Genomic DNA, 26,737 nt, shown 5'->3' with positions numbered 1-26,737 from the left:
GACTCGGAAGAATAAATCTCTTCTGCTTATAAGATCCATCTCAAGTCTCCTGGTCTTGCTTCGATGAAGGAATAAAAGTTTCCTACAGGCGGAAGACCACCCTCCCATCCGTGGTGGTAAACATACCCCACAAACTGCCAGAATGATAAAATCCCCAGCATTTCCATCTCCCAGGCAGGCACAGGCTCATTAAGGCTGGTGTTGAAAGTGTTCTTTAGCACTGCGTCGCTGATGTTGAGCCACTCCGCTACAAACAGAAACTGGTGAGCAAACTCCTTCACACTGGCACTCCCATGATGGAGAGAAAGAATTTTGCCATGTTGCTCCATCTTTTGAGCGGAGGGGAGGGAGGGAGGGGCAGGGAGATGGGAAAAGGAAGATGCCCATTCTTCTGCTGAATCCTCTATTGGCTGGATCGTTCTGTCACGGATGGTCAAAAAGTGAAGCGAGGATTCAAGTGCAGGAATAAGGATATTTATTTAATAAAAAATAAAAAAATAAAATAAAAAAACTACAAACAAAACCTCCCCGTGGGAGAAAACAAGACAGGCATCTATCAGGAACAGGAAACACAAGGGAACACAGACAACGAACCAGCACAGGACTGCAAACACAGGGAGACTAAATAGGGAGCAAACAAAAGAGGGTAACGAACAAGGCAGGTGGGGCAAATTAATCAATAATCAGGTAACAAGATGGGAGGGGCCAGACAATTGACAGGAGAGCACATGGCACAAGGAATACAAGACAAGCCATGTGCTCACAACAAACCAGACTAGACAAACACATGACAAACCGGGAATGTCAGAGCTCTGTCACCAAACCAGATACAAACCAAACAGAGGTGACAGATCGGCAGACCTAACCAGACAGTTTCGCTTCCCACTGACTTTTATTGTATTTTTTTGTCCATACAATGGATGTCATTGGGAACTGAAACCTTTTTATTACACAAATGTTCAATTCAATAGCTTTTTCACTGCACAGTATAAATATTATTTTACCATTTTTGATAATGTGTTCTGTATAGGGGACAGTTATTGCCCACCTATTACATTGCAATAGTTATTTTACAGGGTAAACTGGGGGGATTATGGACAGCTCAAGCATTCTTGAGTTCCAGTGGATGACATAACCCCTCTATTTCTGGACCCCATTCCTAATTCACAGAAATCATCTTAACCACACCAAGGGACCCCTCAGATGAGTTCCAGGAGCCGCTCAAAGGAAGGGTGATCTACAGTGGCTGATTACTGATTAAAGCAAAATCCACCACACCTGTGTTCAGTTCAGTTCCACCTGTGCTTTGCTTTCATGTGGAAATCCTAAACAATACCAAGACAGTGAAGAAATGATGCAAAAACAAAAACAAAAAATGCTTTAGCTTTTGACCAGTGTAAGAGAATTCTAATCAAAGCTAAGACCCTCAAAGCTAATGTTAAAAAAAAAAACAAAGATAAAAAAAAAAACATTTGAATGTTACATCATCAGTGGGCAGTAGATGGGTGGGCCGTCTGATTCAGACACTGTATAAATTATAGACAAAAGAGAGCCGAACAAACTCCTACATGAGGAGACTCACTCATGGCCTATGAGACAGAGGATCATGAGACTCTTTACTGCTTTCCTGCCGTCAACTCATCATGTATCAAGGGAAAACGCTCTAAATATGAATACAATATCATGTATGTGTTTGTATCATTGCTGTCAACATGGACTGTGTTTCTGAACCTGCTGGTGATCATCTCCATCTCTCACTTCAAGAAGCTTCACACTCCGACAAACCTGATTATTCTCTCTCTGGCTGTGGCCGACATGCTTATGGGAGTTCTTTTACCCGTAGAGGGCTCTAGGCAGATTGAGACGTGTTGGTACTTTGGAGACACTTTCTGTGAACTGTTTATGATAATCCTTGGATTGGCTTTCTCAGGATCTCTCAGTAATTTAGTTTTAATTGCTATTGATCGTTATGTGGCTGTGTGTCACCCTTTACAGTACCCACAGAAAATAACCACAATTAAAACTTTAGTGAGCATCTGTCTGAGCTGGGTTTGTTTCTCAACTTATACCACTATCCTTGTAATTGATAATGGATATGTTGTCACTTCACTCAGAACAGACTTGTGTTATGGAAAGTGTTCTCTTACGATAGGATTTGCCTGGTTTGTCACTGATCTGTTCGTGTCTTTTATTCTTCCATGTACCCTTATCATATCTTTATATCTGAGGATTTTCTATGTAGTACATCAGCAAGTGAAAGTTATAAACTCTCTGATGGGTGCAGGGGCGCTGTAAAGGGGGGGTAAAGGATGACGATTCTCGGGGCCCATGACTAAGAGGGGGCCCAGAGAAGCCCCCAATAAAATTGTGGTGCTAAAAAAAAAAATTGATAGTAAAAATTATTAACTTTAAATTATACTATTTGCTGTTTCCTGGTGTCAAAAAATGTATTTGTTTAGGAAACACAAACGTCCGTGGGCCCCTCTCCCCCTCTTGATTATCATAAAATGGTCCAGTCCGCCCAAATTGTATCCAGTAACCAAGGCAACACAAACAGCTTGACTTCACCAGAGCCCGACATTCTCTGACTTCACTTATAGCGCCGGCAGAGGAGGAAGTGAAAATGCCTCAAAAATCTGGAAGTCAAAAACGTAAAGAGAAAAAAATAAGAGAAGTAAAAGAGGCAAAGGGTCGACAGTATGTTACTCAATATTTCTCAAGAAAAGGTGGGTTTGTAAGTAGGCCTAAATTGTTAGTGGACCGTCCGCCCGTGACAATGATCGTAGACACTTTTCTGTGCGTACGCACAAATGTCCCCTATATTGTCAAATACAGCATGATTCATCTCTGCCAAACATCTTTACATTATACTTTCATTATCTGATCCAGACCGCTGGCAAAACTCAATTTAAACAGCGCAAAATGACTGCCTGTGGACGTTATAGGTAGAAATGATTATATTTCTGTTTTTATTCACACAATAAATATTTAAACTAGTTTTACTGAAAATTCATGTAGTTTTAGGAAAAGTCAGGGAGCAGCAAGACTTTGTGATTTATTTAGACAAAGTTATTGACTATATGCAATTTCAAAACAGTCAAAATGACGCCTTGTACGTTCTAGTGTAAATGTTGCGGTTAAAATGACTGCTGGTGGCCGTTCTAGTGTTAAAAGTGCATGATAAGGGAACTCAATTTTCTCCCCATGTTAGGTCAAGAAAACGCTGGAAAAAATAACAATACACAGTTTTAGTTAAACGTTCAATGCAGTCAAACGCACTTTGTTAAAATCATGCCTCGTTCCAAACAGAGTCAAATGAACCAGCAGCAGCAACTGGTCCGGCTGTCTCCCAACCCCTAACTCCAGCATCCCCTGGATCAGCCCCTGCGCTCCAACACGAAGAAGAAGGTGAGCGGCTATTAGTATTGGTTTACTGGCAACACATTAATGTCTGAAACTTAAAGTGATACACACAAAATATAAGAGGCATCTGTAGAGTGGAAAATATTGGCTATAGGAAATGCTATATACTTTGTCAGTTCCAGGACCCTCTTCCTGTTTGTCAGGGAGAACTGAGGAAGTGGAGGAAGAGATGGAAGAGGGTATAGATGCAAGTGAGAGACAGATGGCAGAGAGTGAAGATGGAGATGAGAATTCAGATGCCAAGGATGGACTGAATGTTGAGGGATTTGAAAGGGAAGAAAATCTTGTGACAAACGACCCTGGTTTGTGGCCAGCAGTTTGTACTGATCAGGATAGGGAGGACATAGTCAGAAAATTGGCTGTGACCATGAGAGAAAAGAAAGTGGAAATGCCATGCGATTCAGGGGGGAAGCCGTTCCCTGAATACTTGAATTATACAAAGTCAGCCAATAAGAGAGAAAAAATTAAGAGAGACTGGCTTACTTTTAGTCAAAGCAATCAGTCACTTTATTGCATACCATGTGTGCTTTTCTCCAATATACAGAAAAAGCCTTCCTGTAGTGCACTGGCCAGTCAAAATGGGTTTAAAATGTGTCATGTGAGGTGGCGTCGCATGTACAATAAACTCCCAATCCATGAGAGGAGTGATGCACACAGAGACTGCTACTTAAGATGGAAAAATCTGCAAAGATCTGTTTTACAAGATAAAGGTATAGACTCTCTGTTAAACAGGGAGTTCCAAACAGAAATTGAGAAAAATAGGGCCATCCTGGAGAGACTGTTAGATGTTACCCTACACCTGGCCTCAAGAAACCTGCCTTTCAGAGGCAAAACAAGCGACTTAGATGATGTTCATAATGGCAATTTCCTAGGCACACTGGAGCTTTTGTCACATTATGATCCTCTGCTGAAAGAGCACTTTCAAAAAATCAGGGACAACAAACAAAAACAAAAAGAAGGAAAACAAACCAGGCTAACACATTATCTTAGCTCTGAAAGTCAAAATGAGTTCATCAACTTATGTGGCAGACGAGTTCTGAAAAGAATTCTACAGGAAAGGGAGGATGCCATCTATTATGCAGTCATCGCCGATGCCACACCAGACATTTCCCATACAGAGCAAAACGTGTTGGTACTACGGTATGTCAAATATGACAAAGAAAAAGACGAGTGGGAGATCACCGAGAGGTTCCTTGAATTCAAGGATTTTTACAAAAAGACAGGGAGAGAGATAGCTGAGATGATTGAGTCTGTTCTTTGTGAGCATGGGATTGACATCAGTGATTGCAGAGGACAGGGATATGACAATGGGGCAAATATGTCAGGGAAGGTAAAGGGAGTCCAAGCTGAAATACAGAGGAAAAACAAGCTAGCTACTTATTCACCTTGTGCCTCTCATACATTAAATCTTGTCGGCGTACATGCTGCACAATCAAGTCCAGATGTATCCACCTTTTTTGGCTGCATAAATCGCCTGTACACATTTGTAAGTAGCAGCCCAGAGCGCTGGGCAATCTACAAAGAGCAAACAGGTTGCTCATTGCATCAGCTATCTGATACCCGCTGGAGTGCAAGGATTGAGGCTGTTAAACCTGTGGCAAAGCACCTACCTTCTGTCATCAATGCACTTGATAGCATACTAATGACTTGCAGTCTCACCAATGAAGCAAGATCAGATGCTAATGGTCTCAGAAAATACTTCATGTCCTTTGATGCTATTCTTCTTCTCACCATCTGGCTGAAAGTACTGCAAAGCATTGATGACAGGAATGTTATTCTCCAGTCAGGGAAAATCTCACTTGACATTGAGGCAGTCAATATCAGAGCCTTGACAGAAGAGATGCAGTCTCTGAGAGATGCATGGGGGTCTCTCGTAGCTGAGGCAAAGTTGATAGCTAGAGAAGCTCATGTTACTCCTCTGTTAAGCAAGGAGTGCAGTCGCAAGAAGAAAAGAAAGAGATTCCATGATGAAACCTGTGAAGAGGAGACAACTCAGGAAGATTCAGAAACAGAGTTTCGGAATACTGTGTTTTACACTGCTATGGATAGTATCATCAGTGACTTAGACACTAGGTTCCAGAGAATTGCTGATATTGTGAACGAGTTTTATGCGGTTCTGAAAGTTGGGCAGATTAATGAGGACAAAATCTCTTCTGTGTGCCAACCACTGATCACTAAGTATTCCAGTGATCTAACTCCTGATTTTGAAAATCAAGTAAGACACCTAAACCGTGTATATGCTTCCAACTTCCCCCCTAACCTGTCACCTCTTGAACTCCTAAATGCTATTTGTAAGCTGCAGCTGCAAAGCATCTTTGGAGAAGTGTGCATTGCTTTGCGTTTATTTAGCACACTGCCAGTGACTGTTGCAGGTGGGGAGAGGGCATTCAGCAAATTAAAACTAATAAAAAACTACTTGAGGTCTACAATGTCTCAAGAAAGGCTTTGCAGTCTTGCTATGCTTTCCATTGAGAGCGAGTTGGCTAGAGAGCTCGACTTCAAAGATTTGATTAATGATTTTGCAGCTGAAAAGGTCAGACGTTGGACTTTTGTTTAGAAATGTTGAGCAAGCAAGGACAAGAGATTAGAAATGATGTGGATAGAGTAACTCAGACTCATCTATGTTATACCTTGGCCATTCTTTGATATAGTATAAAGTTCTGCTTAAATTATTAGAAATGTTATATGGCCAATTTTTTTATGGTGGTGTTTTCTTGCTGAGATTTTTTTTCACCACAGATTGTAATTCCTGTTTTTTAAATTGAAGAGTTTTATTTTGAAATTTCAGTATCAGTGTTGAAGCAAATAAATATAAATACATTTCATTGTATTAAGAGTGCTCAGTGTTTCCGTTACATTTCAACTGTCATGTTAAAAATATTAGGTTAGATTAGATTAACTTTATTGTCATTGCCAGTGTACAGTACAAATATGTACAGTACATACATCCAAATATAAATATATGTGAATACACTATATGACACATGTACAGCTATGCACAGTATTATACAGTACTGAAGTAGTGCAGTATTACAGAGGACAAATTACGGGTGTGGACATGGGATGGAGTTCAATTGTCTGATTGACTTAAATATATGAGAATGATAGTCAAAATACCATAAAAGCGCATGATTTTATGTAAATTAATATGAAAAAAGTCTCAGCTGTGTTGGGGGGCCCTGTCAAGATTCTTTTCATGGGGCCCAAAATCCTTAGCAGCGCCCCTGGATGGGTGGTAAATGTGTAACGGAAGGTTCATTGAGGAGGAAATCTGAGAGTAAAGCTGCTCTGACATTAGGAATCATTGTGGTAGTTTATATGCTTTGCTTTATACCATACTATATCTGTTCTATGACAGTAATCTCTTCCACAACCATAAATGTTTTGACATGGGTCTTGTATACAAATTCAGGTCTGAATCCACTGATCTATGCTTTATTTTATCCCTGGTTTAAAAAGACAGTTAAACACATCTTAACTCTGAAAATATTTCAGCCAGCATCCTCTCTGGTCGATATTTTTACAGAGCATCAATATCAATTAAACTGGTCAAGCTGTCACTCATAAAGGATATGATTATCTTTGTAGCATTGTTGTATTACAAATTTATTAAATGTTTAATTTAGGTTTCCACTACAATAGTATATAAACTGAGAAAGTGATTATTGAGTTTACAGCAAGATACAGACTTGATGAACATACAGACTCTGAAGAATAAATCTCTTCTGCTTATAAGATCCATCTTAAGTCTCCTGGTTTTTGCTTCGATGAAGGAATAAAAGTTCCCAACAGCATGCAGCATAAATCCTCAATGTACTGTAATAAATGGTAAATGTAGATATTATGTGCTTTATGCTTAATCACATTCATCAGTCATGTTGCATCTGTGTTATCAAAAACATAATGACAAAAAAGTGACAGTCATACAGAACTAAACTCGGTAAAAAAAGTGATGTCCTCTCACTTTCACCTGCTTTTATTTCCAGAAAATGTCTTAGAATGTCTGGCCATTTCTTGCTGTGAGATGTTACCCCACTCTTCCACCAAGGCTCTCAAAGTTCTCAAACATGGTTCCTGGATTAGAAATCACAGTCTGTGTGTGTGTGTCCTGATGAACCTAAACGTCCCCACAAAGATAGTAATATCAGTCTGTCCTTGTGGAAAAAAATGTTATGGTCCCCATGAAGAAAACATGTTATAAATCAGAGGTCTTCAGTCCTGCTCCTGGAGGGCCACTGTCCTGCAGAGTTTAGTTCCAACCTGCTTCAGCACACCTGCCTTTGAATACTTGAAAATGTAAGTTTTCTGTGAGGGTTGTGTTTAGAGGTAGGGTTAGGTTCAGGGGATATAATTTGTACAATATAAAAATCATTATGTCTATGTCCCCATAAAATATGGACACCCAACATGTGTGGTGCGTGTGTATATACAGTATTCATTCATTTACACACACACACACACACACACACACACACACACACACACACACACACGCATTACATGCAACAACATTTTTGGTTACATTTTATTTTACGGTGTCATTGTTACAGTGTAATTATATATTTAAGTACTGATTATTAATTAACAACATGTACTTTAATTATCGGTTTGGTTTAGGGTTAGTTGCATGTAATTATGCATAATTTACTGTTATTACTATGGTAAATACATTTTTCAGATATATAACAAGGACACTGTAAAATAAAGTGTTACCAAATTTTGCACTGTTAATATGTTGAATATGGTGCATATTTCTATAATAAGCATTCATAGAAAAATCTCAAGATAAAACTTTAGAATAAAGATAAACCTATAGAATAATGTGAGACATAATGACAAATTTCATTAGGTGAACTAATGATCTATTAAAAACATTATACAAACACAATAAAAATATTTAATTTATTTTAGCTATGCTTCTCTGTTTATGTCTCTCTCAGATGGCATTTCCGGAAAGGTTGCTTTGCTGAAATATCATATAGTGGGAAATCAGGAAAGCAGATAAACGGTCACAATGAGTCCTAACGTCAGAGCAGCTTTACTCTCAGATTTCTTCCTTACTGAACCTTTATTTGCACATCAAAGAGTTTATTCATCAAAGAGTTTATAACTTTAACTTGCTGATGTACTACATTGAAAATTCTCAAATATAAAGTTATTATCAGGGTGCAAGGACACAGCAAGGGAATGATGCTAAACTCATTATAAAGGGACATTGATCTGTGTGACATGTCATCATGTCTGTGCAATTCTTTTTCTGTTTACCACTCATCCAAAAGTGACCCCCAAAGTGCCACGAAAATACTGCTAGATTTTCTAGCCAAACTGTTTATTATACACCACATATTTATACTTTACAACAAGGATTAGTCTTAAGGCCTGTTCACATCAAGGACGCTAAAAGACCTATTTTAACGATCTAGGCACATGGTCTAAAGCACAAGGTGCAAATGCAGTTAGGACGTGTCCGAATCCACTTTTGCTAGTTTAACGACGGGAAAAAGGGTTGGCGCGCCAGGCGCATGGTCTAAAAGGGTTGTCCCTATTCTCTTAATGAGTAATGGGTGATTTTTGGGATTTACATGCGTTAAACCAATCAGAGTCTCATCTCCCATTCCCTTTAAAAGCCAGTTGCGCTTGCGCCATGGCGGATTCGCTATTTACATGGCGTAATTTTATAGCGGAAAGACCGAACACGTCTCCAGAGAGCAAACTGATCATCTATGGGACATGCCAGATTCCTTCATATCTTTATGTACACAGTATGGTCCCCTGAACTGCCTGGTCCACCCTGTCCACCTGAACTGCCTGGTGCACCCTGTCCACCTGAACTGCCTGGTCCACCCTGGCGGCTTCATACATTATGGTCCCCTGAACTGCCTGGTCCACCCTGTCCATCTGAACTGCCTGGTCCACTCTGTCCACCTGAACTGCCTGGTCCACCCTGGCGGCTTCATACATTATGGTCCCCTGAACTGCCTGGTCCACCCTGTACATCTGAACTGCCTGGTCCACTCTGTCCACCTGAACTGCCTGTCCACCCTGGCGGCTTCATACATTATGGTCCCCTGAACTGCCTGGTCCACCCTGTCCATCTGAACTGCCTGGTCCACTCTGTCCACCTGAACTGCCTGGTCCACCCTGTCCACCTGAACTGCCTGGTCCACTCTGTCCACCTGAACTGCCTGGTCCACCCTGTCCATCTGAACTGCCTGGTCCACCCTGGCGGCTTCATACATTATGGTCCCCTGAACTGCCTGGTCCACCCTGTCCACTTGAACTGCCTGGTCCACTCTGTCCACCTGAACTGCCTGGTCCACCCTGGCGGCTTCATACATAATGGTCCCCTGAACTGCCTGGTCCACCCTGTCCACCTGAACTGCCTTGTCCACTCTGTCCACCTGAACTGCCTGGTCCACCCTGTCCACCTGAACTGCCTGGTCCACTCTGTCCACCTGAACTGCCTGGTCCACCCTGTCCACCTGAACTGCCTGGTCCACTCTGTCCACCTGAACTGCCTGGTCCACCCTGTCCACCTGAACTGCCTGTTCCACTCTGTCCACCTGAACTGCCTGTTCCACCCTGTCCACCTGATCTGCCTGTTCCACCCTGGCGGCTTCATACATAATGGTCCCCTGAACTGCCTGGTCCACCCTGTCCACCTGAACTGCCTGGTCAACCCTGGCGGCTTCATACATAATGGTCCCCTGAACTGCCTGGTCCACTCTGTCCACCTGAACTGCCTGGTCCACCCTGTCCACCTGAACTGCCTGGTCCACTCTGTCCACCTGAACTGCCTGGTCCACCCTGTCCACCTGAACTGCCTGTTCCACTCTGTCCACCTGAACTGCCTGGTCCACCCTGTCCACCTGAACTGCCTGTTCCACTCTGTCCACCTGAACTGCCTGTTCCACCCTTTCCACCTGATCTGCCTGTTCCACTCTGTCCAACTGAACTGCCTGGTCCACCTGAACTGCCTGAACTGCCTGGTCCACCCTGGCGGCTTCATACAATATGGTCCCCTAAGCTGCCTGGTCTCTCCACCTGAACTGCCTGGTCCACTCTGTCCACCTGAACTGCCTGGTCCACCCTGTCCACCTGAAATGCCTGGTCCACCCTGGCGGCTTCATTCAATATGGTCCCCTGAACTGCCTTGTCCACCGTGTCCACCTGAACTGCCTGGTCCACCCTGTCCACCTGATCAAATACATCTGTTCCTGTTGGTTCCACAACTGTTGTAGTTCCTACTGATCCGTCAAGCACAACTGCTCCTAATGGTCCTGCCACCACTAAAGATCCTTCAAACTCATCAAATGCATCTGTTCCTGTTGGTTCCACAACTGTTGTAGTTCCTACTGATCCGTCAAGCACAACTGCTCCTAATGGTCCTGCCACCACTAAAGATCCTTCAGATTCATCAAATACATCTGTTCCTGTTGGTTCCACAGCTGTTCTAGTTCCTACTGAAATACATTTGCTATGACAAAAAAGTTGACAGAAATCAGGATCAGACGACAATGGCTGTTTGTTAATGGTCACAATCATCATCTAGTGGCCCAATTCACTGATCTCATTTATTGTCTAATGTATTTATTTGGAAGATGTTTTGTTATTTTTCATTATTGTATCACTGAGATTCAGTGGAGGAAAGAGTACAAAAAAATTGTACTTAAGTAAAAGTATTGCTACTTATGTAATAATTTACTTGAGTACAAGTAGAAGTACTGAAAAATAATATGACTCAATTAAGAGTAAATAAGTAAGGGTTGTAACTACATTACAAAGTACTTTAGCATTATTTTTCTATTTTTACCCAAAATGGGGAGATGATAGCGTTATGGAGCGCTAAACACTCACATGTCATATCTGTTTCATTCATACTGGAAGCCCAGTACTGAGTCATACCTCGTGCAGAAAGTCCACAACTGAGATTCATAGAAGTATTAAACTTATGACATTTCAGGAAATGCCTTATATGGATATAATGACATTCAAATAGAGATGTTTGAGTGATGAAACATGAAGACAAACACATGATAGTGATAATATATCTGTGTTCATCAAGCTATCTCAGGTATTTTCATAAGAATGATGTATGTCTTTAAAGGGATAGTTCACCCAAAAAGGAAAATTAGCCCCTAATTTATTCACCCTCAAGTCATCCTAGCTGTATATGACATTCTTCTTTCAGACGAATACAGTCAGAGTAATATTACAAAATGTCCTGGCTCTTCCAAGCTTTATAATGGCAGTGAATGGCTGGAGAAAATTTGAAGCCCAAAGAAAGTGCATCCATCCATGATAAAAGTGCTCCACTTTTACTCCGGGGGTTAATAAAGGCCTTCTGTAAAAAAAGGCCCCCTTGTGGCCGCTAAGCATCAGACACTTTACTGTGACTCTCTCTCTCCTATTGGAAGACGCCTCGCTTCACCTGGACTCTTAGCCAATCACAAGTTGACTCAGGATCGCTGCACGCTGGTAGCATTCTGTCTGAGACTTTTGCCAGTAGTGTACGCTAACCACACGGACTTACAACCAGCCTTGATACAACTGCTTTATTCTGTGTGCATCTTTACAAGTAAGAATCTGTATTTTGTTGTTCTTTTACTGTCATTGCTAAGGCTAGATTGGTAGTGTTTTGTCTGTTTAGTGTTGCTAAATGTAAGCTGAGGCTTTTCCTGCCCGGCTAGGCCTCGTGTCGTGATGCTTCTTTCTATCGATGTATAGGTTGCCACATCGGGCATTATTCTTTGGTTACCCATTGTAGAATACCAGGTAAGCACCCTCTGCACATAGTTTGTAAGCTATCGCGGTGATATTCGCCTTCAATCCAGTTAATCGGTTATAGGGCACGCATGTACATACCTCCCGCATGTACACTGGTCGTCACGTGACACCTCTCGGAGCGGCCTGGTGTAGTTATTTATGCGACCAGCAGAGGGAGCCATTGTATTGCGAATGGTTTATCCTTTCTCATTGTTATAGTTGTAGCTATTTAGACCCACAGAACAGCCTTTTTCATTCTTTTAATGCCAGTTTCGGCCATGTTAAAATATTATTGTATTTTATTCCTCCTGCTATATTATTAGAATAGGATACAGTTAATACAAATAGAGGTTTGTTGCATGATAATCATTCATTTGCATTCAACTAATTATGTTTGTTTTATTTCTTTATTTGTTTCAGAACCACACATCAATGTACATATTCAATCATACAGTTGTAAATTCAATAAATACTTCCAATGAAGAAATCTTGCGTGATTCTGACCGATCACCCGCTGTGAGCTCTACCTAGCGATCCACAAACTATCTAAATCAAAGAAGCCAGTCCTCTTCTGCACAAAGTGGTCCTTCGAGCCGGATCCAGAGCCTGCAGCGGAGCAAGATGTCTACCACCTTGGATAAAGAGTCTAGTGCACGATCCAGGAGGCAGCGGTCCCTCCCTAACTACTTGCAAGTTATGACTTGTCTGATCTCCCGACCAGATCTCAATCCAAGAAGTCTTCTGAGTCACAGTCCAGAGAGCGGCTATTCACGCTCTGCATCCCCAGAAGGTCAGCTGCACCACAGCCCAGCGCGATGGTCAGTCACTGATAAATGGGAATCTTCTGCAGATGAGTGGAGAAGGGAGTGCCACATACTAGAGCGTGAAAGGGAAGATCTCCTAGCATCAATGGAGGAATTAAAAATACAGAACGAGCAGCTCAGAGCCAGAGCGGAGCCCAGCAATTCCCGTTCAGAGCCACGTACTGTAACTGCCAGAGATAGACTTTATCGAGAAGGGCTGGATTATGGAGGTGCTTCAACCCGGTACAAATCGGTCTACTTCCAGGACAGGGAGACACCACCACAACGGTCCTGTGACAGGCGTCATGACTACAGTAGAGAGACAAAGGATTATAGGGAATCAACCAGGTATGACTCTCCCTCTCCTAAGCGCTCTCCCGAGCCAGAATGCACCAAGCACCAGGCCCCGCGACGAAGCTATGAGTCCAGAGAAGGGTGCTACAGTTCTCATTATAATTATGAGCAGTCCAGCCACCGCCGCTCACCTGAGCGCCACGCCAGCTACAGAGACTCTTGTTATTCCTCCAGAGAACACAGAGAACCATGGTGACTACTCTCCTGAACGCCGCCGCAGCTACTCTCCAGACCAGCGTGAGAGACGTAGTCCCCCTTCACCTCGGCACGAGCCCAGACGCCGACGCTCAGTGACTCCCCCTGGTGGACAGGAAAGAACATACAGAGGTCCCACTCCTACAATCCCGAACTTCAACCATCCTAACCCAAGAGACTTTGCGAGACTCCGTATTGCCCTAGACAATCTCCTTCCTAGAGATGCCACTGAACGTTTCAAGTTCCAGATATTAGTGGATCATCTGAAGCTGGAGGAAGCATTGCTGGTGGCAGATTCTTACAGCAATTCTGATTACCCCTTCACTGACACTATGGCAGCTTTAAACCAGCAGTACGGGCAGCCACACCAACTCGCCCTTCAGCGTATTGCCGAACTGATGGACGGCCCCAGCATTCAGAGTGGAGACATCAAGTCATTCAGGTTGTTCGCCCTGAACGTCAGATCCCTGGTGAGCATGTTGGAGCAGCTCGGTTTAAAGGGGCAAGTTGAGATGGACTGTGGTTCTCATGTCACCCGTCTACTGGGCAAGCTACCGCACAACCTGAGGTCCAGTTTCAGGTGCTACATCCACCCGCTCCGCATTCCTATCCCCACTCTTCTGGACCTGGCAGATTGATTGGAATACGAGCTCCAGATCCAGGAGGATATAGCACAATATCGCTTGAGAAAGGATACTGGATCTAAGCCAAAGACTCCAAGAGTACTGTCAAGTCGTCACCTAAGGCCTCAGTCCTTATGCTGGGGGCTGAACCCAAATCGGTTAGGGAGCCGGCCAAATCCACTCCTCCAACCAGTCTAGATGCAAAGAAGTTCTGCCCATTCTGTGAGAACTACAAGCACACTCTGAATAGTTGCGCAAATTTCAAACTGCTCAGCGCCACCCAGAAACGTAACTGGATTCAGGACAGCAACCGATGTTGGCGATGCGGCAAAGAACACAGATCAGCTGAATGTGATCTGAAGATGTGCTGTAAAACACGCAACAGCAGACACCTGCTTGCTCTGCACGATGTCAGCGAGAGAAGTTTAGCCAAGACTGACAAAGCTGAGAGAAGGCCTGACCAGGTGAAGTCCAGTGAGAGCAAACCTTTGTCTGTACCAAGTGCAGACCAAGTGCTATACATTGGCAAGCCACCGCAGGGCCATCGTGTGCTTCTCAAGGTCAGTAAAGTTATCCTTCCGCCATGGTGACCAAACTCTAGAGACATACGCTGTCCTAGACGACGGCTCCGAACGCACCCTGCTCCTCCAACCGGCTGTCCAACAACTGGGACTTGAAGGCCAGCCCGAGGATTTGCCCCTGCGTACAGTCAGACAGGAGCTGCAGACGCTTCACGGGGCGGCTGTCTCATTTAGCATCTCTCCAGCCTGTTCTCCAGCCATGGTATACAACATCCAAGGAGCCTTTACCACACCCAAGCTCGGGCTAGGCCAGCACACGTATCCCTTCAAAGCACTGCAGAGCAAATACAGACATTTGAAGAAGCTTTCTATCCCTTCATTCAAGGACATTGTCCCTCTACTGCTCATTGGCTCAGACCACCTTCACTTGGTGACTCCAGTTGAGCTAGTCATCTTTGGTCCCCCTGGTGCATCGGTTGCTGTCCGCACCCGTCTCGGATGGACGCTGCAAGGTCCGACCAACAATCTAAAGCAGTCCTCCCATGGCGCAGTGAAAAGACCAGTACGAGGTCACGGCAGGACAAGGAGGCCCTTGAATGCTTGGATAAACAGACGGTGCGAGTAGATGTTAATGGTGTCCACCGCTATGCTACGCCTCTCCTCCGCGTGAAGAACTTTCCCCAGCTCTGCGCACCAAAGGAGGCAGTACTTCCTCAGCTCCGGAATACGGAAAGGCGGCTGGCGAGAACCCTGAGACGGCCCAAGTCTACAACGCAGAGATCCAGAGACTTGAACAGGCTGGCTATGTGGCGAAACTACCCCCTGGCACAGAGAACACCTCAAGCAGCTGGTACATGCCTCACCACCTTGTCGAGCACAATGGCAAGCACCGAGTGGTTTTTAATTGCTCTTTCCAGCGCCGCTGACTTGAACAAACTCCTGCTCCCTGGTCCAACCCTTGGTCCACCACTCCTTTCAGTTCTCCTGCGATTCAGAGAACATTGTGTGGCCTTCAGCAGTGACATACGGGGGATGTTTCACCAGGTCAGGCTCATTCCAGAGGATGAGCCTCTCCTCCGCTTCCTCTGGAGGGAGCTCAAGCGTGATGAACAACCCACAGTCTACCAGTGGAAGGTGCTTCCCTTCGGCACTACCTGTAGCCCCTGCTGTGCTACATATGCCCTACAGAAGCACGTCACCGACCATACTCAGCCAGCTGATGCAGTGAGAGACTCTGTGTTAAGACATTTCTACGTGGATAACTGTTTTCAAAGCGTGCCTACAGTTGAAGATGCCAAGCCCATCATTGACAAGCTGCAGACTCTCCTTGCCGAGGGAGGCTTTGAGCTACGCCAGTGGGCCAGTACACCTCCAGACACCATCCGTCACCTCCCTGCTGAGGCGAGATCGGCTAGTGCTGAAAAGTGGATCGCCCAAGGTCACCCAGGTCAAGAAGAATCAGCCCTGGGCCTGCAGTGGGACTGTCGAGAGGACACCCTGTCCTTCAAGTGTCGAGAGGCTGTAGCCACTGAAGAAGTTGTCACTATGCGCTCCATCTATAAAGTGGTGGCAAGCCAATACGACCCCCTTGGCTTTCTAGTACCTTACACCACCAGGGCCAAAGTTGTCATCCAACACCGGTGGGACAAAAAGCGTGACTGGGACGACCCTGCTCTGCCGGATCACCTGCTAGCCGCATGGAGAGAGTGGGAGGACGAGTTACCTCACCTACAGAGCATAGCACTTCCGAGGTGTTACACTGGCTGTGAGTTAGACTCTCCCACCTGTGAGTGTGAGATCCACGTGTTCTGTGATGCCTCAGAGCGAGCCTATGGCTCTGTGACATACCTCCGAACTGAGAATCGTCATGGAGTCGTCCAAGTAGCTTTCGTCACCGCAAGATCCAGAGTTGCTCCAAAAAAGCAGCAGTCAATCCCACGCCTGGAGTTATGCGCTGCTCTGACCGGAGCACAAATGGCTCGGATCCTCAAATGAACTCACACTGCCCATCCAGCGGGTGGTGCTCTGGTCGGACTCTACTACCGTGCTCAAGTGGCTGCAGTCGGAGTCATGCCGATTCAAAGTGTTTGTTTGCACCAAGCGGCAACATTCTAATCTGAAAAATGAAGCCTACCCGGAAGTGCGAAAAATTGCAATACATCGAAAATCCGCTAGGGGCAGGTCCCAAAAGGGAGCAAATGTCCATAGACCCCATGTTAAAATGTCCGTTTTCACAGCATAAATTCATGTTTTTACAGGTTGGTCCCATGGACTTTTATTGTATTTTTCGATAGGTTCCAAGTGCCTGACAACTGTGAGGGGGGTGAATTTTTTTCTAACTCGTTAGTTTAGATAGTATTTAGATATAAAATGTATGACAAATAAGGGCGTGGTTAACTTTGATTGACAGCTTGATTGACAGCTGATAACGAGCATAGGCTAGTCGTTCTGACATTTGCCGCTGACTCTGGCGTCTCTGTAGTGGTTAAACATGAGATATAATTCATCTTGAGTATATCTAACGGGCGATTTTTGGTCTCGTGAATCTATAATTTGTTCCCTGCCAATCGTTTTGGCTGAGGGCTAAGTGAAGTTTCATAACTTTATAAGCTATTTTAACTTTACCGTTGTATGGTTAGACTAGAGTGCTGACTTTGTATGTTTGCTTTATTTGTATAGCTTCTTGTACCTTTTACTTATACTTTTATAATGGCTAATATTGATAAAACTGAAATTTAACAAAAAGAGACTGGGTTGAGTTTTGTCATTTTAAATTTTGATACAACGAAGATGATCTGTATTCTGTAATGTTGTTTACTGCAACATCTGTTGTTTAGTACAAATGCACATATTGCCTGGACCATATTAAAATGTTTAATATTTTTATATTATATTTAAATGAAAAGTTATATGCTGGACCTACAGTTATATGCTGTGAATATAATCAATACGCGTTGCCTGAACCACATTTGTGTGGCTATAATGTTTAAGATTTCTTTAAATGAAAACGAAAAGAGGCAGTGTGGTGTTTTATAACATATTTTGTTTTATTGTTGCCTAAAATACAGAGATAACCGGAGTAGCAGAGCGAGCTGAGTGACGCGCGCTGTTCCATTTGCAGAATAACCGGACTCGCGTCCTTTACCCATATATGGATTGGCCAGAAGGTGGGCGGGGTTAGGATTTCCCAAGATTTTCCAAGATGGCGCCGCCCATACCCCCCATAAACGGCTTCAAAACCGTTCTTCAGAAAGTCTATGGGTGACGTCACAGACGCTTTGTCCATATTTTTTACAGTCTATGGTTGGCACACGTGTGGCAGAGATTCAAGATCTCACCGAGGGCGACACATGGCGGTACGTGGACTCTGCACAGAACCCTGCCAATGACATAACGCGTGGCAAACCTCTCGACACATTGACACCAGACAACCGCTGGGGTCAAGGCCCAACCTTCTTGTGGTGTGACCCAGACAAATGGCCACAAAGTCCTCAGATTCAGACAGAGGCAGATCAGGGTGAAGAGCTCAAGAAACCTCCGTTCTGCGGCCTCACTACTACCATGCCAAGTCATCTCCCTGACGCTAAGCAGTTCTCTTCCTTCAAAGACCTTCTGACCGTCACAACTAAGACTCTACATAGAGGCGGCCCCAGGCAACGTCACAGCCTACAGGCAAGCCCAGCTGGCTCTGCTACAACAGGTCCAACAAGACAGTTTTCCTATTGACTATGCCCAGCTGCAGTCAGGGAAACCAGTCGCCAAGAGCAGCAGACTTCTCAAGCTGGCACCAGAGTTCGACCACAGTGACAAGCTCATCGGTGTTGGCGGACGTCTGTGCCATAGTAACCAGCTGGAACCTGATACTGTTCACCCGGTGGTGCTGGATGCCAAACACCCAGTCACGCAGCTGCTCATCCAAGAGTATGATTGCCGTCTGCACCATCCAGGCCCAGAGAGGGTCTTCTCAGAGATGCGCCGCAAGTACTGGCTACCAGGAGGGCAAGAGGCTATCCGCCGCTTTCAGCGCAAGTGCCAAGAGTGTCAGAAATGGCGCGGAAAGCCACAAATCCCTAAAATGGCAGACCTGCCTCCATCCAGAGTCCGACTTTTCAAGCCAGCATTTTACTCAACAGGAGTAGACTGCTTCGGGCCATACTTGGTAGCGATTGGAAGGAGGAGTGAAAAGCGCTGGGGAATAATCTTTAAATGCATGACCACCCGAGCCATGCATATCGACATGCTCTCCAGTTTGAATGCAGACTCATTCCTCATGGCCCTGAGACAGTTCATCGCCCGCAGAGGAAAGCCGTTCGAGCTGATCTCAGACAAGGGGACTAACTTCAGAGGTGGCGATCGAGAGCTCCGGGAAGCATTCGCCGACCTTGCTCCAGACATCAAAGCTCAACTCGCCTCTCAGCAAATCGACTGGAAGTTTAATCCACCCAACGCCCCCCACTTTGGCGGCTGCTGGGAGCGCGAGATACGCTCAGTAAAACAAGCCCTGCAATTAACCCTTGGAGCCCAGCTTGTGACAGATGAGGTACTGAGAACCCTACTAGTTGAGATTGAAGGGATTCTCAACTCCAAACCATTAGGCTACACATCTGCAGACATTGCCGACCCTGATCCAATAACTCCCAACTCACTGCTCATTGGGCGGCCAGGTGCGTCTCTCCCGCAGGTGGTGTATCCTGACTCCGAGCTCCTGAGCAGTAGGCGTTGGCGCCATAGCCAGCTGTTGGCTGACCACTTCTGGAAGCATTTTATCCGTTTCTATCTGCCCAGCCTCCAGGCCCGACAGAAGTGGAATGCTGAAAACCCAGACCTGCACATCGGCAAGATGGTCCTCATCATTGACCCGCAGCTCCCTTTCTCACTGTGGCCAGTGGGTACAGTGACCAGCGTCTACCCCGGCCTCGACGGTAAAGTAAGATCTGCTGAAGTGAATGTAGGAGACCGGGCGTACACCCGCCCTGTGGCTCGACTCATCCAGCTTCCAGAGTTGTCAGACTAACCACTACCGGACGAGTGGGTGCCTTTTCTTCTTCTGCAGATTCCCTTCAGTAATCTGGGGGCGGCTGTAAAAAAGGCCCCCTTGTGGCCGCTAAGCATCAGACACTTTACTGTGACTCTCTCTCTCCTACTGGAAGACGCCTCGCTTCACCTGGACTCTTAGCCAATCACAAGTTGACTCAGGATCGCTGCACGCTGGTAGCATTCTGTCCGAGACTTTTGCCAGTAGTGTACGCTAACCACACGGACTTACAACCAGCCTTGATACAACTGCTTTATTCTGTGTGCGTCTTTACAAGTAAGAATCTGTATTTTGTTGTTCTTTTACTGTCATTGCTAAGGCTAGATTGGTAGTGTTTTGTCTGTTTAGTGTTGCTAAATGTAAGCTCAGGCTTTTCCTGCCCGGCTAGGCCTCGTGCCGTGATGCTTCTTTCTATCGATGTATAGGTTGCCACATCGGGCATTATTCTTTGGTTACACATTGTAGAATACCAGTTAAGCACCCTCTGCACATAGTTTGTAAGCTATCGCGGTGATATTCGCCTTCAATCCAGTTAATCGGTTATAGGGCACGCACCTCCCGCATGTACACTGGTCGTCAGTGACACCTCTCAGAGCAGCCTGGTGTAGTTATTTATGCGACCAGCAGAGGGAGCCATTATATTGCGAATGGTTTATTCTTTCTCATTGTTATAGTTGTAGCTGTTTAGACCCACAGAACAGCCTTTTTCATTCTTTTAATGCCAGTTTCGGCCATGTTAAAATATTATTGTATTTTATTCCTCCTGCTATATTATTAGAATAGGATACAGTTAATACAAATAGAGGTTTGTTGCATGATAATCATTCATTTGCATTCAACTAATTATGTTTGTTTTATTTCTTTATTTGTTTCAGAACCACACATCAATGTACATATTCAATCATACAGTTGTAAATTCAATAAATACTTCCAATGAAGAAATCTTGCGTGATTCTGACCGATCACCCGCTGTGAGCTCTACCTAACGATCCACAAACTATCTAAAGCAAAGAAGCCAGTCCTCTTCTGTACACCTTCTGAAGTGATGTCATGCGTTTGTGTAAGGAAAATACCCATATTTAAAACTTTATAAACTATAATCAGTAGCTTCCGAAAGATGGCCGTACGCATCGATTTAGGGTGGAAGACTAACCCCTGACGCGACGTACACTGTAATGATTAACGCAGAAGCTCAGAGGAAAGAGCAAAATAAAACACCGGTCATGAATTAGCAATTTTAAAGAGAAATGTCTTAGGATTTCTATATAATAGAAGAGGAGCTTCAGTTTGTTGCACAGCCCTATTTGTTTAAGTCAAGTCAGGTCATCTTCATTTATATAGCGCTTTCAACAATGCAGATTGTTCCAAATCAGCTTTACATTGATAATAGGAAATTAAAGTAACAGAGATTGTTTTGGCTTTATAGCAGCTCTAGAATAAAGTTATTGTCCAGCTAAAATTAGTTTGATTGATTCACTTCCATCGCAACGATCATTAGTTATTAGTTATTATTATATTATTATATTAGTATATCATTATTATATTACTATATTATTATATGAATTTATATTTAATCCTCCTCTGCTGAGATCTTCAGAGATTTAATATCTTCTGTGGCTGTCAAGAAGTCAGCTTGTTGTTCCTCTGTCCTTCAGTGATTCTGCTTGTTAACATCAGGTGTTCATCACTAATGCTCAATCATCAGTTAATTAATCACTGAATTATATCATTAGCGTCAACACTGCTTTAGTGTTACTCCAACACTCTGTAGTGTGGACACTAGGGTTGGGCGATATATCTCATGACATTGTTAGGCGCATCTCGTCAGTAAAGCCGGTTCCTTGATTAGTAGTAAATCGCCATCACCTGCTTTCAGATGGAGCGGCATTCACTACAAAGAGCCGTAGTTAACTGACAAGCTGAGCCATATCGCATTAATTATCGCAGGCGATACATCCTAACCCTAGTGGACACACAAGTGTTCATTTAAAACTGGAGATTTTGCAGTGGGGTTAAAAGGGTTAAAAGTGTTTTTAAAAAAACAGTGAACCGTAATTTAACAGTAATCAACTGTAAATTAATTACGGCATAAAACTGTAGAAAAAACAGCAATTTACTGGCAACCACCGCTGCCAGTAGATCACCGTAAAATCAAGGAAAAACAGTAATATACTGTAAAATGCAACAGTCAGATTTATTAAACGAAAGAAGTTAATTTCACTAGCCCGGTTGACACCAGACCCTTCTTAGCTGTAACTGGGTCTGGGGAAGCTTCATTCACAGCCCATTTCCAAAGGGGCGTCACCAACGGACGTCGCTCAAAAGCCTCTAGGTGCAATTGGATAGACCTAAACCCAATCAGAGCGATTGTCATCGTGTAAAGCCGATGATTTGTGATTGGTGCCAAGATTTGGAAAGATTGGAAATGGGCTTAAATGGGCTCTTGGCCAGACTGACTTACAGAGCAAATCTAAATTTGCCGGAAGTTCGTCTGGGTTTTCCCAGGCTATAATTTCACTGAAATAATAGTAAAAGATCATAGATTAGGTCAGCCGGAACCGGGAACACTTCCCAAAAATCCTGATGTACTCGTTACATCATGAGAAGAATGGCATCTACGCTAATTTTAGTGTCTGTGTTTATCCCGAGGTTTTCCTGCAGCCTGCCGGATCCAGGCTGTATCCAGATCTGACGAAGGACCTTCGCCTGGACCGATGACAACGCAGTGCTGAAGTGCCAACTAGTCTCTCCCTATGGAGGATCCCACTACCACTCTACAGATAAGGCGTTGTCGGGAAAATCCGTTTCGCGTTCCTACCCCAAAGCAACAAAATAAAATAAAATTCTTTATCAAAATTTATAGGGAAAGACAAGTACTTTGTTTAGGCTTGGTTTGTAGGGAATTCCAAACCTACGTATATTCAAACGCACATAACTATAGAACCCATTCTAAATGCTCATGTGAACGCCATCAGTGTTTCTCACAGATTCGCGTTTAAAGTCTGTGTAGAGGGAATGGTGTCGTCTTAGCGGCCCCTAATTTAATAACAAATGATCATTGCGACGGAAGCAAATCAATCAAAACTAACTTTAGATGGAAATAACTTAACTCTGCTGTAAAGCCGAAACAATCTCTGTTACCTTAAATTATACGCTTATCTCTGTAAAGCTGCTTTGAAACAATCTACGTTGTTAAAAGCGCTATATAAATGAAGATGACCTGACCTGACCTAGAAAAAAGTAATGCAAAGTCAATAACTGTTAAGGAGAGTCAATATTAAACTGAAGTGTTTTATGTGTTTTGCACAAGGTGATATAAAAGAGATCTGTTAGTTTAATTCATTAGTTTTGTGGGTCACCATTGAGCTGGAGAGTAGAGCCTGTGCTTCAGTCAAAGATGAGCAGAGAAACACTGATGTTATTCTGCCGGTTGCTTTATTTAAAACCAGTAACTGTGTAGTTGCTGATGCAGTGACGATCTCCTTGCCAAGTACTTTAGCACATACATGTGTGCTATTGTTCACTAAATACGAACTGCAAAAAATTTAGTTAAAGTCATGTTTTTAACGAATTCAGTATTACACAATTAGGTGTTTGCAGTTTTATATTAAGAGAAGTTTCATTTTGAGTGCAGCTACAGTTAATGCAGAGCTTCTTTTTAACTTTCAATCTATTCACTGACAGGACTGTTTCTTAGTTGCTTTTTAAGGATGTTCACACTTAGCTTCACTATTTCTATCTCAGCAGTTGTTTATTTTTACCTAGATGTCTCAGCAGAAATTTGAGACATTTTCAAATGAAATTAAATAATATCAAATTTCAAATTACATTTTTTTTTTTTTTTTTTGCCAAATCATGCAGCCCTAATTCAAACAAACTAAATAGTAGTATAACCTAAAATAACCTTAAAATGGCTGAGTTACTGTAATGCATTACATATTTTTACTCTCGAAGTAAAAAATTAAATCCAATAAAAAATCAAGACAGTGAGCAAAACCACATCTGCACTTTCATTGTAGTAATTTAGGTATTTTCATATCTAATGTTTTTATTTATCTTTGTCCTCCAGGCCTGGGTCAGTAGGTGTGGATACAGAACTTATTTTTAAAAACCAGACTGTGCTTCCAAATGCAACAAGCATTCAAGACACTCTTAAAACAGCAATTACTGAATCAAAAGTGTTCCTTATTTCCGTGATTCCTTCGAGCATCTCTGTTGGTGAGTTCCTCATTTGCCCCGAACTGTTTTTGAAAGTCGATAATGATTTGCTGGAATTGTCTCTTTGCCTCATACTTGTTTCCCTTTACTTTCAGTGGAACAGCAAGACTCAACTTTGACCACCAGACAAACACAGACATCACAAAGTGTTCCTACAACACAAACATCCTCTGCTGTGGCGCCGGTTCTGTCTAGTATGCTGTTCATGCTTTTGCTTCTGCTATGGAATCAAACACTGTAACTGCAGCATTGTTCTTCATGTCATATTCAAACCTACAATTAATATTATGAAAACTCTTTTATCTGGTATTGTGGAACATTACTATTACTCTTGGTTTTCTTATGGAAAAATTGTGACATACAATCATTAAAAATAATTGTCCTTTCAGCCATTTCTTGGGACAACTGTGGAATTTCAGTAGCCTAGAAATCTAGACGCACCCTAGCGGCAGCAAAATTATTTTGCAGCCAGGGTGGGTCTAGACACTCTCAATAGACCTTTTTGCTGCAAAAACCTAAATTGGGTCAGGCCAATCACGTCGTGTATAGAGTAGGCGGGGGCGGGCTTAACCCTCTGGGGACCAAAAACGCGCCGGCGCGTTTTGCTCGTTTTTTTTTTTAGCAATGAAAAATAAACACAAAATGCTCTGTTAATTTTGATCTTTAATTTTCGTGTTATACATCAATCGATCCTGTTCAGTTTCAATTTTTTTTCTGTATACTCACAATAAAAATAAAGTGTTTTGCTTTTTGACAAATAAAGAAACTTTAACATGATGCGATTTCTGCCTTCTCATTGTCAGTAAACTCCCATTTGAAACGCCTTCGAAAATGATCTATAACTCCGCGAAAATTCAGTCAAACAGGCAAACAGACCCACGGGCATAAAGCTTGAGATCGCAGCTTTTAAATGAAGTCATTTGTATAAAAAACAAATATTATCAGCTTCTGTAATCTGTATAAAAAGAGAGCGACTCCAGTCGACCTCATTACGAGATGATTCACAGTAATGTGACCACTCCCCGGAGAGCGCGTGCTATTCAAACGCAAATTCTAAGAACTATTTCAGAGCTGTGAAACGCCCACATCAGCTGTAAACAAAGCGCGTCGCGACTCCTCGCGAGTGAGACATTATAGCCTACCTTATGGAGAAATGTTTCCTCAGAACAGTGCTGATATGAGGAGCAATATCTCCTGATATGAGGAGCAGATCCCGCTGAGGAGTGAGGTAGGCTGTTTTCTTTTCTCACGTGTGGAATAACGTTATGGAATAACGTTAGTGTAGGCCTATGCAAACCGCAAAAAGATGAATCGCATTTCTATAATATGACTCGCCTTTCTGTGAGATGAATGAAGGGGACATATTTGTAAAGATTGTTTAGCCTAAATATGAATCGCGCGTCTGTTTGTGAAAGAATAAACTGCTTTGCTATAGCCTACTGAGATGAGTAAAAATCGACTGGAATATGTTGAAATAAAATGTATTTGTATAAGCAACATATTAACCTGCAAAAAAATACTATTTTTGTCAAAAATAAATTCATAGACTAAGATGTTAGATGTTCCAATGTTGGCTATATTCAAACTAATGAATACATATGATAAAATGTAGGCCTATAATCTTTTTTTTTTTTTTTTTTTTTTTAAAGAAAGAGTACACTTGAAATATTGTTGAAATTGTAATTATTGTTGTAATAGTAACATTTTTAATAAAATAGCAAAACATATTTACAAGAGAGATGTAAGCGAAATCTTAAATGGTCAATATAAGTCTTCTAAATACATCTTTTGTCTTTGCATTGTGGCTCAGTCAGTGTCACACCTGAATGAATGGCTAATTATGCGGAGTGGGTGTGGGACACTGTAATCTAAGGTGTAAACTACTCCTCCCCCTCGCATATTGGCTTTCCAAGCAAAACCTGTTTTACACCATTTAAATCAATGTATTTTTTTTTGTGAACGATAAAGCAAGACTATTTTCACATAATTTTGAAGCTAGAACTCAAAGGAACAACATCAATTACTCAAAAGTCTTGTGGACACATATTTAATATGTGTTTTGTGTTCTTAAATCAGCAACTTTCATTTTATTTTTTTCCAATAACCACGCATAAACATTATTCTCTTAAAAATACAAACATCTACATACACGTTGCTCGCATATTATGGTAGCCCTGTTTGTGCTATATAGAGTGAATTTACACCTTAGCCATTAACATGTTTATAAATAACTGAAAAAAGCACAAATATCAAGGCATGTCAGAACATCTCAAGGGCCCCAAAAACAGCTTGGTCCCCAGAGGGTTAACATATGACGACAGAGTTGCGACGGTTACCTGCCACTTGAAAACAAAGAATGGCGGCTGCTGATGGAGAACAACGGTCTTTCGAATCGGCTTTGGCCGCAACTCTGGAGGAGTTGGAGTTAAGTTTTTCTTTGAGAAAAGAACAAAGAACGGCACTTAAGTCATTCTTAAAAAAAGGAAGATGTGTTCGTAGTTTTGTCGGCCAGATTTAAAAGTTGAATCTATCAACTAAGCTCCGCTGGTGGGAGAACGCTCAGGTTGGTTGAAGCGCTGTCCTATTGCGTGCAGAGGGAATTTGAAAGACAGCCGTTTATCCCGCCCATCAGATTGACCGTGTCTATGGTGAGTTTCCAGACTAAACATCTTGATGTACGTCTGGCTTGCCAGGCTAGAATTTCAGTGCTTCTTGTGATGAACAATTACAATATCCATAATGTTTGAGTTGATTATTGCTTTTTATTTCCATTGATGTTAAAATAAAATGAAGTGCAAT

General features: G+C 43.0%; 1 protein-coding gene across 1 annotated transcript; it reads left to right on the top strand.

Moving 5' to 3' along the window:
• Positions 1–1,561: 1,561 nt before the first annotated feature.
• LOC308696743 (trace amine-associated receptor 13c-like) lies at positions 1,562–6,990 on the top strand (the record flags this gene model as incomplete). Its single annotated transcript, XM_081375635.1, has 2 exons — positions 1,562–2,278; positions 6,653–6,990. Exons 1-2 carry the CDS (start codon positions 1,585–1,587, stop codon positions 6,988–6,990), a joined length of 1,032 nt encoding a protein of 343 aa, XP_081231761.1. The 5' UTR covers positions 1,562–1,584.
• Positions 6,991–26,737: the final 19,747 nt, after the last annotated feature.

This window comes from Scardinius erythrophthalmus (assembly GCF_964197995.2).
Source record: "Scardinius erythrophthalmus genome assembly, chromosome: 1".
NCBI lineage: Eukaryota > Metazoa > Chordata > Actinopteri > Cypriniformes > Leuciscidae > Scardinius > Scardinius erythrophthalmus.
The sequence above is the reverse complement of the archived record's forward strand: the minus strand, read 5'-3'. Positions and strand labels throughout refer to the sequence as shown.